This window comes from Miniopterus natalensis, chromosome 12, assembly GCF_054644295.1.
Source record: "Miniopterus natalensis isolate mMinNat1 chromosome 12, mMinNat1.hap1, whole genome shotgun sequence".
Lineage (NCBI taxonomy): Eukaryota > Metazoa > Chordata > Mammalia > Chiroptera > Miniopteridae > Miniopterus > Miniopterus natalensis.
This window is the reverse complement of record NC_142092.1, coordinates 22772671-22788378: the sequence shown is the minus strand read 5'-3', so window position 1 is coordinate 22788378 and position 15708 is coordinate 22772671. Positions and strand designations below refer to the sequence as shown.

The 15708-nt window shown below is 38.5% G+C and overlaps 1 protein-coding gene across 4 annotated transcripts in view; it reads right to left on the bottom strand.

The window, feature by feature from the left end:
* The window catches only part of TTC39B (tetratricopeptide repeat domain 39B), a 109115-nt gene that overhangs the window by 47284 nt on the left and 46123 nt on the right, over nt 1–15708 (bottom strand). For all 4 annotated transcript variants that reach the window (XM_016214375.2, XM_016214400.2, XM_016214391.2 and 1 more), the window contains 2 exons: nt 10102–10197; nt 2014–2124 (listed from right to left, as the gene is read on the bottom strand). In XM_016214375.2, coding sequence (XP_016069861.2) covers nt 2014–2124; nt 10102–10197 — 207 coding nt within the window. The remainder of the gene's footprint in view (nt 1–2013; nt 2125–10101; nt 10198–15708) is intronic.

Below are 15708 nucleotides of genomic sequence, written 5' to 3'. Positions count from 1 at the left end.
GTAAAAGGCACGCCCTAGAACACTCGAGGATCAAGGACTTTCCAATTTAAGCTCACACAGGCAACACAGAACATTCCAAGTTGAAAGAGATGCTTTTCCCTGTTTCAGCACAAGGGGGCAGCCTGCAGATTCATTTCCTAGAAAATGTTTCAAAGCAAACCATTTTTCCCCATCGAACAAGGGACAGTGAACGTCTGTAGCTCTAAGTGCTAAAATAAAAGCCACTAGAAATATGTTTTGTGACAAATTCTGATGTTTTTGAATGACAAAGGCTCATTAAAAATTGTCCCCTCCACTCTCCCAGCCAGAGGCCAAGAGGAAGCAAAATTTTTTCAATAAAGTTAGGTCTGCAGCAAAGGGACCTGACAAAACCACGTTTTAAACTTCATATCTAATCTAATCCCATTATCTGAAATTCCTGATTGAAGTTCTTGATAATTCAAGTTACCAGCGAGAATCACTTAGACTCTTAAAGAGGTCAATTAGTCCTAATGTATGGCAGATATCCCAGATTCTGTCACCATCACTTTTCTCAAAACTTCTTAAATTATGTTTATTATTTATAAGATTTAAGTTATCAATGCATGATTCTGTTTTTAATTCAGATATAATCACAACAGCCTGCTGCTGTGTAAAACAAATGCAAGCCACTGTACTCTTTTCCCCAGGGAAATGGTCTAAACAGCCTTTGGTAATTTGCAGTTTGCCCTGAACAGTGAGGGCACTGCCTGTTCAAAGGGGCCGCAAAGAAGAAGAGCAGCCCAAAATCAATCAGAAACTGTGGTTTTAACCTTATAGTTAATCCAAAAGGTCCTCCAAGAGGAAAAAAAGTATTCAGGTAAGAAAAATGTATGCTTGAGAGTGAAACTTGCATAAAGATCAGAGACTCTATAACTCCCCTAAATACAATACAAAATCATTTCTTTTCATTCCATATTATGTCCAGCTGGGTGTCAGTGGCAGAGAAAAAAAAGGAAGACCTGTTTGACTAAAACAAAACAAAGAAACAGGCAGCCAGGCTAAGAGGAGAGACAAAGGGAAAAAAACAGTCAGGGAGAGAGACAGAGACAAAGGGGCGTAGAGACACGAGGCGGAAAGACAGAGAAATCACTGGGGGCGGGCAGGAGACAGGCAAGGTAGGGACAAGTGTCGGAGACAGCACTGGCAAATTTCCTTAGGCTATCGGCTTCACCATCTATTCTAACATATGTTCCTAACCTCTGAAATTCTAATTGATCAAGATCTTCTAAATCTTAACAGAATTACCATAGCAACTTCTCAGTAGGTAAATTAATTTCTAAGATTCGAAGTCAAGGACCAGAATCACATCCCCCTATCAGTGGCGTAAAGGAATGAGATTCCCACTTTTGTGCCCAGCTAACCTAGAAAATTCTATGAGGTTTAAGCTTCATCTGAGTAAGTGACTGTTTGAGGAAACAATGTGAGAGTAAGTATTCCTTCCTGTAGAGCTACAGTCACACAGTAGGGTTGGGGACTGTGGTCAAAGTGAGGCCTTGTAAGAAGGCTGAGCACAGGTTTTGCTGCCACATTTTAAAAATTAACAGGTACTATTAATTGAAATTAAGTTGTTTAACTTTTATATCACATAAACAGGGAGTCCCAATTTTTATATTATCTTAAGTTTTTCAGCATTAGAGATTAGCATTTTCCAGTTCTTCCCATCCCCATTTTGAAGAAAACTTTTTTCAATTATATTTAAGCTTAAGAGGAACATCTGTAAAAATATTTCACTGAAGGAAGCAAAATGGAGTGCTACAAAACTACATAAATGACACTATCTAAACAAGTAGAAAAATTAAAATATGAGAAAGAACCAGAAATTTTCTACTGAATAAAGCTGAAGTGGATATTTAAATTAACGAACAGTAAGGGGTCTTAACCAAATATTTAGACGGAAATACAAATAAATTAACTGACAAGAATGACATAAAAGACAATTATCAAAAACATGTGAAAAAATATATTTTACCTAAAAGAAATAAAGTTAATTACCATGGTTGGAGCAATTCTAAGGCATCTTTAAATTTGTTACTTAGAAATAATTTCAATGCTCTTTCACATTGTTCCAGGCCACCTTTGAGATCCATCTTGGTTGATGTTGACCTAAAGATCAAGAAAAAAATGATATAGAATTTCTATAGCTTTTACTATTAGCAAGTTGTCGCAGGGAGTGTGTGTGTGTATGTGTGTGTACACATACTTTGGAGAGAGATAGGCTGGAATTCTAACTCTGCCACTTACTAGCAGGTCTTGAACCTCTGGAAGCTGACTTTCTCATCTGTAAAATGGAACACCACCACGCAGGGCTATTGTGAGGATAGAGTTAATGACAAATAATGCTCATAGTGGACAGTGAATAAATGATAGTTACGCCCTGCCCCTCCCCACCCCATCACTCCAAAGACCATAAGTATAGGAAGTGCCCTTATTCATGGGGGCAGCAGAGGTTACTTTGTTTTAGTTTGGTTATATAAGGGGGGGAAACGTGCTTCAGTGGAAAACTGAATTGTCCAGAGGAGACCCTCCAAGTTACTTGCTTTTGATTTTATGGGAGCTATCTTACAACTCTGTGAGTTTTAAGTAACTGATAGCAATGCAAAATAATTGTCTATAGACGTGTCAATTCAGTCCTGGCCAGAAGAGGGTGAACTGACTTCCCTCCAGAGTAGAAGTAGCTAGTTGTCGCTGAATTTGCATTCATTTCAATACTCCTTTATTCCATACAAATTTGTGCTGTTTTCAGTCTTTAAAAGGTGATCATTTCTACATCTCTATGACAGTCATGATTGTACACTGTTTTGAAATTTTTGTTAATTATTTATGATTCATAGAAACTTTGCTCTTTAAAACTAGAGCCATCTCTAAACTGTTTTGTAACAATTTTAATAGAGCTATATCTCAAAAAAATATTTCAGTAAGTAAATGAGCAGTACAAGTTATTTCAAAGTACTAAAGTATAATTTCCATGCCTCCAAACTCCCCAAATTCATTCTTTCAAGCATGAAAACAAAATCTCATCAGTAACTCATCTACCAGAAATGGGCTCTGAAGGTTCTACAGGGAATGACCCTCTGTCCCCAAAACTTCTCATGGCTGGTTCCCTCCTGTTACTCAGATCCTGAACAGCTCTTGGATTTACCGTATTTCACCTCCACTGCCCAGTCCAATTCAGCCATCATTTGCTGCCTGGTGTCTACAGACACACTTTACCCATTTCCTACTCCTACCTCTCACCCCAGTCAAAGCTCTATCTACATTTCATTAAACTAATATTTATGGAGCTCTAACTCTGTGCCAGGCACCCTTCTAAGGGCTGGGAATACAATAAACTAGACACATGGGATCCGGGGCTCTAAAGTAGCTTCCATTCTCCTGGGGTGGGAAGTGCAGACTTAAACAAGAGGACCAGCAGCTAAGATCCTCTCAGGCTGCGTCAGAGTCTGGGAGAGAAACTGGTTTGGGAAGGTGAATGGGGTGAGGCCCAACATTAACGAGGATGGTCATGGAAAGTTGTCCAAAAGGATGACCTCTGGGAGCCGTAATATGGATCCAGTCATGGCTATATCTAGGGGATGGGGGGAGATTCTAAACTGGGAATGTGACAGAAAGCAGGCAGAAAGCAGAAACCATAGCAGCAGAGAAGACGGGTTTTATTCTAAGAACAAATAGAAATGTTTAGCTCAGAAATCTCCACTCTCTTTCTAATCACCCCTCAGAAATCTCCACTCTCTTTCTAATCACCCCTCCGACTGTTGGGTTTTCCAGTTTTACCTCTCACCTGCTCTCTTAATCTTCACTCCCATCAGTTCTCTCAGGTTACAACTCATCTCTTATTACAAAGAGATGGGATGGAACAGACACTGGTCCACCTGCCAAACAACAATCACCTTTGCATCTCAGCTGGCCACACTGTCACCGGGAAGATGCACTTAAATGCCCAGCTTCAGGGATAAACAAAAGTAGGAGCTCAGCACGTCCAAAGAGTAACCTCAGCCCTTCTAAAGGGCTTACTAAGAGGTTCACATGAAATTAAGAATCACCTCCACCCCCCAGAATACCAGTACTACCATGTTTTGCATGGAATGACCAAGAGAGCAAGTTGAATCTCAGCCAGAACTTCTCACATCTCTTGGAGTCAGTTCTCTCCATTTCTACTGCCATCACATTAACTGAGACTCTTCTCACTTCAAGTCATGGATGCCATCCTGACTGTTACTGCTTTGATTCAGTGGTTCTCAGACTTCAGTGTGCATGACACTTACCTGGAGGGCTTGATATGAAACATACTGCTGGGCCCCACCACCAGAGTAGACGTGGGGTGGGCTCCACAAGTTCCCAAACAATACTGATTTTGCTTTCATTCATCCTGGACACAACTCTCACACTACCCTTCCTAAAACAGATGTTCATTCATACTGCCTCCTTGAGTTAAGAACCTAAAGTGCTGCCCATATCTACCAGAGGAAGTTGAAGCACTTCTGCCCAGCCCACCACACATGTCTCATCAGATCAGAGTGAAGAGTATGGCTCTTTAAAAACAGTCAAGTATCTTGCAAGAGGCATATCAACATGGCATCCTCCTCAAGCCTGACATGAAATAATAAAAATTCCTAGACTGGAAATTGGAGGTCAAAGCTGCCATCTCTAGCCATGTGATCTTCAGAAAGTCATTTAACCTCCCTGCGTCCACTGCCTCGCCTTTGAAATGCCCTCCCATTTCACAATGTGTGCAGGAGAAACAAAGGCATAAAGGTTCTATTCCCTATAAGATAGCCAACATGTCAGTTTACTATTTATGACAATTTGAGGACATGTGTATGGTGAAGGAAGAAGTGGGCTATTATGGACCAAGGGAACAGATGGAAACAGGAACTTCAGATTCCTTGCTAAGGGCATCCAGAGAAAGTTTCTGCTTTATTCAGGAGCCTGGGAGCCACAATCAAAGATTTCCTACATATATGGAGTCCACTCACACCGCGGTCCTGGGTGAGCAGACCTCACAGGCGCAATACCGCTTTCAGTTATTTACCTGGAGATACGCTTTTGCCCTTTGAGCGCTCACAATTTATACTGACCTATGTTGAGTAGAAAGATCATTGGTGACTTTTTCCTCCCCTTTCCAAATTATTTTAAACCTTTTCATGTTACTTTTATAATGAAAAACTGATTTACATAAATATTATACACATAAGTAATGTTTTAGAGAAAAACAAAGAGAAAAGTCCTATCTGCACCATTTCCCAGCTCTGTAATCTCAAACAACCACATTACCTCTCTAAGTTTGTCTCCTTATCTGTAAAACGTAGGTAGTCACACCTGCTGCTACTACTTTACAAGGTAGTTATAAAACCCAGGTAAGCTCATGGAAATAAAAGTAGAAGTACTGTTTATATTGAGGTATTGGTATAATTTTCCACGACCGTCTAAGATAAACAAAAAGGTTACAGAAAGCTAGGTTGAACCCTATTATAATGTCTGAGCACCCTTTTTTCTATTTTTCTTTAATTGTGGTAGAATACACATAACATAAAATTTACCATCATAACCATTTTTAAGTGTACATACAGTTCAGTGGTGTTAGTTATATTTACATTGTTATGCAACTAATCTCTAGAACTTTTTCATCTTGCCAAACTGAAACCCTACTCCCATTAAACAATAACTCCCTCTATTCTTCACTCTTTACTAACCAAAGAGAGAGGGTCCCCTCTTCTCTCACAAGCTCCTACTCAAAATTGGGCCATTGGGAAAACCTTATTTCACTAAACAGTCTCTGGAACTCAGACTCCTGAGGGACCAGAACTCCCCGTACAACTCTGGGATTCTCCCAAACTTCATTAAGTATTTAAAGTTACCAGTGATCAGTACTACACTGAGCTGACAATCCATGCTTGGTAAGTGAAGGATTTAAAAGTCTACAAATGGTTTTCTCTCTATTCCTTTAATTCTGAGACTCTAGGCCCCTGTTCTGCTTCCTGCTTTTGATGAATTTCTCAAGTAGGTCAAGAAGACAAAATGCCCTGTATCTCAGAGTTTTAAAGTGGGCGGCCATGTCATTATAACATTTCCCATGGAAAAATTCATCTGTGAAGATCAAACATGTCCCCCAAATAATAAAGAGATGTTACAAGGAGGAAGTGATGGGAAAGCTCTGGGCCGAGGTGGAAAGTCTTTCCTCATTTTTCCAAAAGTGACCTTAACACAGCTGCCTCATCAACGAGGGTGCCAACAGATATGAAGTGATGAACACAAAACCTACAGACGGCTGCAACTTTGTGTTGCGGTGCCCTGTGACGACACTAGCAATAAACTCAAACTCAAAGAATAGCAGAGTTGCCCGGCATCAGGATCCTTATAAAGGAAGCCCTCTCCTGGTTCTTTGAAGTTAAAGAAACCATGGTTGTCAAAACACTGTAAGACTAAATAAATGAGAGGGATTATAACCAGGGAGGCAAATGGGTTTTGAGAAGGCAGAGCACCGAGTTGCAATTCAACTACTGCCTGGCCGGGGCACCTTGGGTATGTAATTTGACATCCGGGATTCTTGTTTGTTAAATAGTGACCAAATACCCTCCTTGACTGCCTCCCAACTTTGCGTTGAGGGGTAAATACATTGGGTTCTGTAGTGTGAGTGATACATTAGGTAGGGTGCTATTTTGTTCTATGCAGTCTAACTACCCACATACTTGTCCAAATTTGAAGACTTTCTCCACTTTATAGAGTTCCTTCTAGGCTGCTCCAGAGTACATTTACAACTGCTTGATTTTACAAATGCACTAAAAGACCTGTTGATTAAAAAGTAGAAGAGGAATTTTTATTGTTTAATATTTTAAAAGAAAAAGGCTATGAAATCTGCAAATGCAGTATATGCTATTTACTTGACTATGCCTAAAAAATAATTAAATTTCCCTCCATTTCTTCACTTATATATCTTTTTGTTTGTTTATTTTTCAATTAAAGTTGACATTCAATATTATATATGACATTCAGGCATACAGACACAATAGTGGTTAGACATTTATATAACTTACACAGTGATCCCCCCAATAAGTCTAGTATCCACCTGATGCCATACGCAGCTATTACATTATTACTGACTCCATTCCCTATGCTGTATTGTACATCCTCATGACTAACTTGTAACTGCCAATGTGTACTTCCCAATCCCTCTGTCTTATTCATCCAGCCCTGCAACCCCACTCTCATCTGGCAACCATCAGATTGTTCTCTGTATTTATGAGTCTGTTTCTGTTTTCTTTGTTTGTTTTGTATTTTCTCTTTTTTTTTAATATGTTTTTGTTGATTTCAGAGAGCAAGGGAGAGAGAGAGAGAGAGATAGAAACACCAATGATGAGAGAGTCATTGATCAGCTGCCTCCTGCACGCCCCCTGCTGGGGATCAAGCCCGCAACCCGGGCATGTGCCCTGACCAGGAATCAAACCTCAATCTCCTGGATCATAGGTAGATGATCAACTGCTGAGCCATACCAGCAGGGCCCTTACATCACTTATTGAAGAGACTGATCTATGTGTCTGTTTCTATGCCAATACCTTGCTCTTTTGATTACTATAGCCTTGTAGTGTAGTTTGATATCAGGTAGCATGATACCTCCAACTTTGTTCTTCTTTCTCAAGATTGCTTTAGCTATTTGCCAGCAAGTCCATCTGGGAGAAAGCTGCCCCTCCAGTCCTTGGCACTTTTTGAGCTGCTGCCCCAGTGCTGGAGCGCAGAGCAAGTGAGGCCACCAGGGAGTAAGGCCATGCACGGGAGCTCTAAGAGGAACACCTGGGACTCCAGCAACTTGTTGTCTTATCAGGAGGGACAGGATCCCTGCTGATTTTCACAACCAGATGTTGTGAGGACTCCTCTTCCCAGCACTGGTGATCCAGCCTGGAGAGCCTAGTGTGGGTCTAACCTCTTGCTCCTCAGGGGGAACCTCCACAGCTAAAACATCCCTGCTGATTCTTAACTGCCACACATGGGTGTGGAACCAGCCTGTTTTTCATCCACCCCTCCTATGCATCTCCATGCGGCTGCTTCTTTATATCCTTAGCTATAGGAGTTCTGTTCAGCTGATGTTTGTGGGAGAAGGCGAACACAGCATTTACCTATTCCACCACCCTGACTGGAACTTCCTTTATATATCTGTAACCTCTTCTTCTCTGACCCCCTTTCAACTCCGAAACACACAAATCTTATTTCTATTTAATGTTAAACCAGCAAAAAAAACAAGGTAACTTTCCCTCACTCTTGTCTTCTCTCTTAATACACAACTTCTCCCACTCTGTTTCCTCATAGGCAAGAGCTTCAAAAAGGAGTTGACACATTCCTTACTTCTCCCCTCCCATTCACCACAGACTGGCTCTTGCCCCAACTTGACTGAAACCCTTCAAATTAAAGGTCCCTGATATTTAACTGCAAAAGCAAAGGATACTTTTCAACCTATATGCATGCAGACCTCTGCAACACCCAGCTCTATTGACCAAATTCCAGAACTCACCCCTCCCCCAAATCCCTTGCCCATCCCACAGCCACCATCTCATGGAGTTGTCCTCTCCCACACATCTCTGTAGCTCTTGCTTGAACTCTCACTCCCTCAGCCACCCCTTCAGTGTCTGTGTTCCCAAAAGTTCCTTCCTCCATTCTCTTCTCATTAGTTTTGCTCTCTCTTGGAAATAGCACTTGAGGTTCCTGACTTCAAGAACTACATATATGCTGAAGATCCCCAGTCTAAATATCCAGCTCACAGCAAGCTCTGAATATCATACCCTTTATTTATTACTGTTTTCAATACTTTTTTTAGCTATTTTATTACCACTTTCAAACTCAGCCTTATAAATGTTGATGCAATAGTTATCTAGGAAACTATCAGATAAGTTAGAGGGTAACGCTGAAAAGGGGGCACATATTTCTGAAGAAAGCTCAGATTTCCAGAACAGGGACGTATGGAATAAAACAGTAACCTGAAAAATAAACGCCTTAAGATCCTTAGAAGTTATTTTCAAGTTCATCTCCATTCCTCAAGCCTAATATTATTGCACCCCTTTCTTATATCAACAAACTGCCAAGTCCATGAGTATTATGAACACACTCATAAGTAGCTAAAATTTCAAATGCAAAATCCAAAATGCTAAAGATCTGCTGTATAATTTAAAGTTTAATAAACCTATAGGATAGATGATAAAGCACTTTCTCATGTTACTAAAAAGTAGCTTTAACAGAGTTGCCTTAATAACTGATAAAGAAATAGCCTACATGTTTAAAAAGAAACAACTAGTTAAGTTAATTCCAGAATACGCAGGAAAGGAACAGTACCTAGCAATTATATGTGATATTATAAAGAATACTTAAGGAAAAGAAAAAAAGTCATGATTTACTAAGTTTTAAAAAGCAGGTTACTAAATATTTAGTATGATCCCAATTAAGCAAAAAGTTAATATCTCTATATAAAGGGAAAAAGAAAGAATATACACCTAAAAAATGGTTATGATAGTTAAAGTGATAGAAATACATATTTTATTCTTTGTGATTTTCTATTATTTCCTGAATGTTCTACAATGAACATTTTTAAGTGCACTTTTAAGCCAAGATTACAAAAAGAATGTAAGCAGAAAAATGGTCATAATACCATATTGACTGAAAACTCTATGGTTATACCCATCTCAAGAAGCACATGCCCAGGAAAAAGACTGGAATGAAATACACCAAAATTCTAACAGTCTGTGTCATAATTATAGCTTATGTTTCTTCTTTCCTCCACTTCTCCCTATGCTTGCCAATGTGGTTACATTATTTTATTTAAAAATTAATGGTTAAAAATTTTTAAGATAAAAAAGACACAAAGGGAGCTGTGCCCCAAAAGTTGAATTTAGTTTTGTTTCTGCTTTTATGTAACAGTGACACCTATTCATTGAGTCCCTTAGCCTCCTTCCCTCATTTGTCAAATGGGCGCTCTACCTGCCTGGGCCTCTCCCCTCCCCACCTATCAATAAACCACAGAACCCTGTTCTAACATCAACATTACAGTTCACTAAAGGGTAGGACTGGTCCCCTCAGGAACGCTGGTACACCTTTTCTGACCTGTTCACATTAGGTGGTCTGTGCTGTCCAGAGGCCTGTTTTGAGTCCAACGATTCTAAGGAACAGCTGCTTGTTGCCATATCTTTGCAAAAAGGCCTGTTAATAAATAAAAAAAAGGCAGAGTGAGGTATTTATTTTTTTGTCTTACAGGAGAAGTCCACATAAATTTAAGAACACAACACAAGCCCTTCAATAATTTACTACCATCTCACTTCCATTTCTTAGCAATTTGGAAAACCAAAGAAATTAACTGAAATCAGCCCCCACCACTCTCCACCCAAAGACAGCACTGTATGTTGTATATATCCTTCCGTATCTTCTCCCAAGTAAATCTACACATACGTTTTTATATTTTATTAAAATGGAATATTATAGTAGAAGAGAAAAAAGTGTTCCTTGACCCCCTTAGGATCCCTGGCTGAGTCTGAAAAGTAAAGTGACAAAGACAGATTAACAGGAGAAAAGCACATAAATAGTATTGCATTTTTACATGTACATGGGAGCCTTCACAAGAGAATAAAGGCCCAAAGACATGAACAGAGCAGGAAGTTTTTACACCTATTAGACAAAGAAACAATAAATTTGTAAATAGCTGTCAAGTCAAGTAGTAGATGGTGAAGAAGTAATGAGAAATATACAGGGTTCTTTAATGAGGGTTTTTTGCCGATTCTATGACCTGATAGGATCTGTCTCCAGTAAAAGAATTTATTTCCTGTCTTTATGAAGAAAAGGGAGAGCTTTTCCTGCTTTTTACTGCTTAATTGTCCTCAGCTCAAAATAATTTTTATGCCAAAGAGGCTTATTTGGGGTGACATATTGGTTTCCTTCATTATAACATTAATTTATCCTGAAACTTTTCTAGTCAATAAATAGAGTTGTTCTATTGTAGTTACTGTCTGCATAGAATTCTAATGAATGGAAGTAACATAATTTGTTACTCCATCCTCATTTTGGGGCATGGAGGTTGCTCCCAATGCTTTGCAACTACAAATAATACTGTAATAAGCCCTCTATGCACTTTTGCCTGATTATTTCCTGAGGATAAACTCTTGAATTAAAGGGTGCATATTTTGTAAGGTGTCTTATTTGTAACAAACTGCTTCATTTCCCATTATATATACACCACAGTGCTGAAGTGGCACAGAGGAGGTGGAGGCCTATCTGGTTTACAGAATCTTAGGCCAGTCAAGGGAAGGGAACGTCCACAGAGTTTAAGAATAAACCCGCCCTGCCTGGCCGGGCGTGGCTCAGCGGTTAAGCATCGACCGAGGATCCAGGCGATCAGGGTTCTATTCCCGGTCAGGGCACATGCCCGGGTTGGGGCTGCAGCCGGTCAATGACTCTCTCATCATTGATGTTTCTATCTCTCTCTCCCTCTCCTCTCTCTGAAATCAATAAAGATATATTTTTTAAAATAAATAAATAAACCCGCCCTGTATTGTAAGAGAATCTCCAATCTCCTCCTGTTCCCATTCACCTTAAGAGCACACGTCCCATAAAGAAGAAAGGATTATTGACTATCCCTGTAGGGAACCTTTTTTTTTTACATTCTAAGATATATAATGCCTTCAGTTAAGTGGAGCTTGATTATATTCCACCTCTCAAACTTCCCAGTACCCTCTAATATTTTACTATCAACATTCATCTTATCTTGAACAGATAAAGTGTCCTACATTTTATACATCAGGTTAGGGGAAAATCAGGGTTCTTCCTACAAGAGTGGTTGGGTGTGGGTGGTGGGAGGGAAGAAAATGCCACGGATAAGGGGGAATGTAGCTTGAAATCAGGTTATGTTCCAGCACAAGAACTTTCTGCCAGACAGAGGAAGCACTAAGCACTTATGTAAACAAGACTTTGGGGCAGTGACTATCATCTCTGTTTACAAACAGGGAAAGAGGTAAAGACAGATTCAAGAGGCTGTCTACCCTCTTGAACCATCCTTGCCCACCTGTTCTCTTACAGATTCACCTTTACTCTTAATTATAAAATTCTCTCCAGTGTTAAAATTTTGAGGTTTTTGGTGTGTGTGTTTTTTAATCAAAACTAATCACTCTTGCCCTGGCTGGTGTGGCTCAGTTGTTGGGTGTCATCCCATGAACCAAAAGGTTGCCAGTACAATTCCCAGTCAAGGCACCTGCCCAGGTTGCGGGCTCAATCCCCAGTAGGGGGCGTGCAGAAGGCTGCCGATCGATATATCTCTCTCTCATCAATGTTTTTCTCTCCCTCTCTCCCTCTCTCTCTAAAATCAGTAACAACAAAAATTTTTAACATATTTTAAAAAACCTAATCACTCTTTCCTCTAACATTTCTGATTTTGAGGGCACACTGGGAAAAACTTCCCTCCACAAAGATTTTCTAACTTGTCATTTCACCAGTGTTGTTACTTTTTAATATTTAATTTGTTGATCCATTTATAATTTGAGTACATGGTACAAGACAGTACTGTGCATTTGTTTCTTAATCTTTGGCCATTTTCCCAAGGCCATATCTTTCCCCTCAATGATATGATAGACCACATATATAAAACATTAAAATTTTACTGTTCTGCTAAAATCAAGTATGTTGTGCCAGGTAAATGTTGCATGTTTCAAAGCTAAGATTATAGTGTCTTTACCTGGCACAATAGACTTGAATTTAACAGAACTTAATTATTACTAATAAAATAATAATAGATTATAGTTATCTTTTCTGAGGTATAAAAGTTTAGATTAGATGCCTCTAGTCCTTACTGCTTTTATGCACATGTACACAAAGTCCCAGAAGTTCTGTGGTATTTTTAAATTTATATTATTATCACAATAAATGTATCATGCTACAAAGTGATTTTTTATTCAACGGCATTTTGATATAGACTTAATTCACTCAAACTATTATCTAGTATTTCATCAAGAACCTTTTTTTTTTTTCATTTTTTATGAGAAATGTTTCAAATACCTGGAGAAAATAATCTAACACCTAAGTATATCTGGAATTCATTTTTGTGTACATATTTGTTTCCCATATGGACAGGCAATTATCCCAACACCAATGAGTAACTTATCCCCCAGCTACTCCTTAGCTTGGAAATAAGAGGAAATCCGATGTCCTCTCAATGTCATCTTGGAGCAATGCCTAACAGGCCCGCCCAAGGATATATCTTTGTTTGATTTGCTATTTACTATTGATTGAGGCCTATATTCTGTAAAAGTATATGTTAACTTATAGATTTTTTTGTCTGGTAAATATGCAAATAATTTGTCTGGTAAGGTTTTACGGTTTTATTGCTTTGCAAGAGATTAACCAGTTTTATATATAACAAATCTTATTCCAACATTCTTTCATCAGTTCCCCAAATATTCTTGGAACCAGCTTTACCATCTTGCTGATTTCCTCGTTGATAAATCTTTGACATTTGTTCATTCTGTAATTTTTATACGATGACATATGGAATAATACTGCAATCTCTGTAACACAGGGCAAGTTTCCATACTTGCACAGGCTGTCTCTAGGCCTCTCTGCACCCTTCACATAATTTTCATTACCATGGCTTTTTTTATATGCCAATGGAGCAAGTCCTCTACTGTATTAAATGTTCTTTTGGGGGGAATGAGAGGGTGCTGCTATTATTTTACCTGCATTCTTTTATCTTCATTTTACCTTCATTACATTTTTAGCAAACTTTGCAGAGAATTGCTATCTTTACAATATTACATTTTCACATCTATACACATTTATTCAGGTCTTCTCTTATTTCCTTCAGTAAAGGTTTTCAATATGTGAAACACTGCACTGGGGTACATGTATCCTTGCAAAAAAAGCCATGCTAAATGTTCTTTATATTGCTTCAGTTTTAGAATCTGTACCACCAAAGTAAGTGCAGTTATTAAAAATTTAAATAGAATGACTTGTCTGTTCTACTCCTGAGCATGGCCAAGATGTTATACTGAGATATTAGAAGAAATGTATTTTTAGCTGGTGAAAAATATTATTTAGTTGACAGATGCTAAAGAAAACAACATGTCATATTTCAATTACAGGTATTAGTATGTTGGAAAACATGTCCTTATTTTGCCCTGTTTTTCCTGCTCTAATTTATTTAAGTTTCTAAAAAAGCTTTATTGAGATATATATAATTCACAGACCATACAATTCACCCATTTAAAGTAAATGATCAATGATTTTTAGTATATTAGTATTGATAGCAGTGTGCAACTATCACCACAATCTAATTTTTAAAATATTTTGTCACCCAAAAGAAACCCTGTATTCATCCATTAGCAGCCACTCCCCATAGTGCTAGGCAACCACTAATCTCCTTCTTGTATCTACAGATTTGCCTATAACTGGCTTTTTTCACTTAGCATAATGTTTTCAAGATTCATTCATGTTGTTGCATGTATCAGTACTTCATTCCTTTTTATTGCCAATAATATTCCATTTTATGGATATAACACATTTTGTTTATTGTTCCATTAGTTGATGATATATGAGTTATTTCCACTTTTTGGGTATTATGAATAATGCTGCTGTTAATGCTTATGTACAAGTTCTTGTGTGGATGTATGTTTCATTTTTTTTTGGTTATATTTCACTCCTTTTCCTAGGAGTAGAATTGCTGGGTGAAATACTAGCTCTATGTCTAACATTTTGAAAAACTTCCAGATCGTTTTCCAAAGTGGCTGTGTGATTCCTACCAGCAATGTATGAGTGTTCCAATTTCTCCATATCTTGGCCAACACCTATTATTGTCCCCCTCAGTAGATGTAATGGTATCACATTGTAGTTTGACTTGTATTCACCTAATGACAAACGATATTGAGCATCTGCTTAGGTACTTATTGGCCATTTGTATATCTTCTTTGGAGAAATGTCTCTTCAAGACCTTTGTCCATTTGTTAATTGGGTTATTTTATCTTTTTATTTTTGTGTTTTATACTGCTCTAATTTTTAATCATGAGGTAAAACTACTTTCAAATGAAAAGCTCACAGCTGTCTTTGTTTATACTATTCTCTCATTCAAATCATAATTAGCAGAATCAATTCAAATTTCCCCAGTAAATTCAACACAATGTGCTATGTTCCTGCACAGTGAAAAGCTAGCCCATTCTGAAAAGAAAAAACTGAAGTAAAATTTCAAATATTATTAAAAATACAATATCCTTCAAGTTTTTTCATCAAAGTTAAAATCTCTCTTTAAGGGGAGAAAAGAAATGAGTGGAGATAAGCCAACTGTTAGGCTATGAGAGGCACCATTTATATAACTGACAGTATGAACCACGTCCACTGGAGTTAGGAACATTGAACTCCAGTAGGTATCACCACCAGATTTCAAGGAAATCTATTTCTTATTATTATTGACCATATGGTCAGCCTGTCTTACTAAATAAAACTGCTCAGCAGACCAAATTCTGCCCAATGAGCAATTCCTTCAAATAGCCATTGTCATGGCCACTCATCAGAGGAAGGGGGGACACGCTGCAGCTGCCACAAGGAGAGCAAGAATCACCCAAAAATTAACAGGTACTTCTCACATACCTCTTTCTGTCAACTTCAACCCAGGCCTGTCACCAGTGCTATCAGAATCAAAGGAAAGGAATTCTTACCACTCTTGCAAGTGGAAACCTTCAA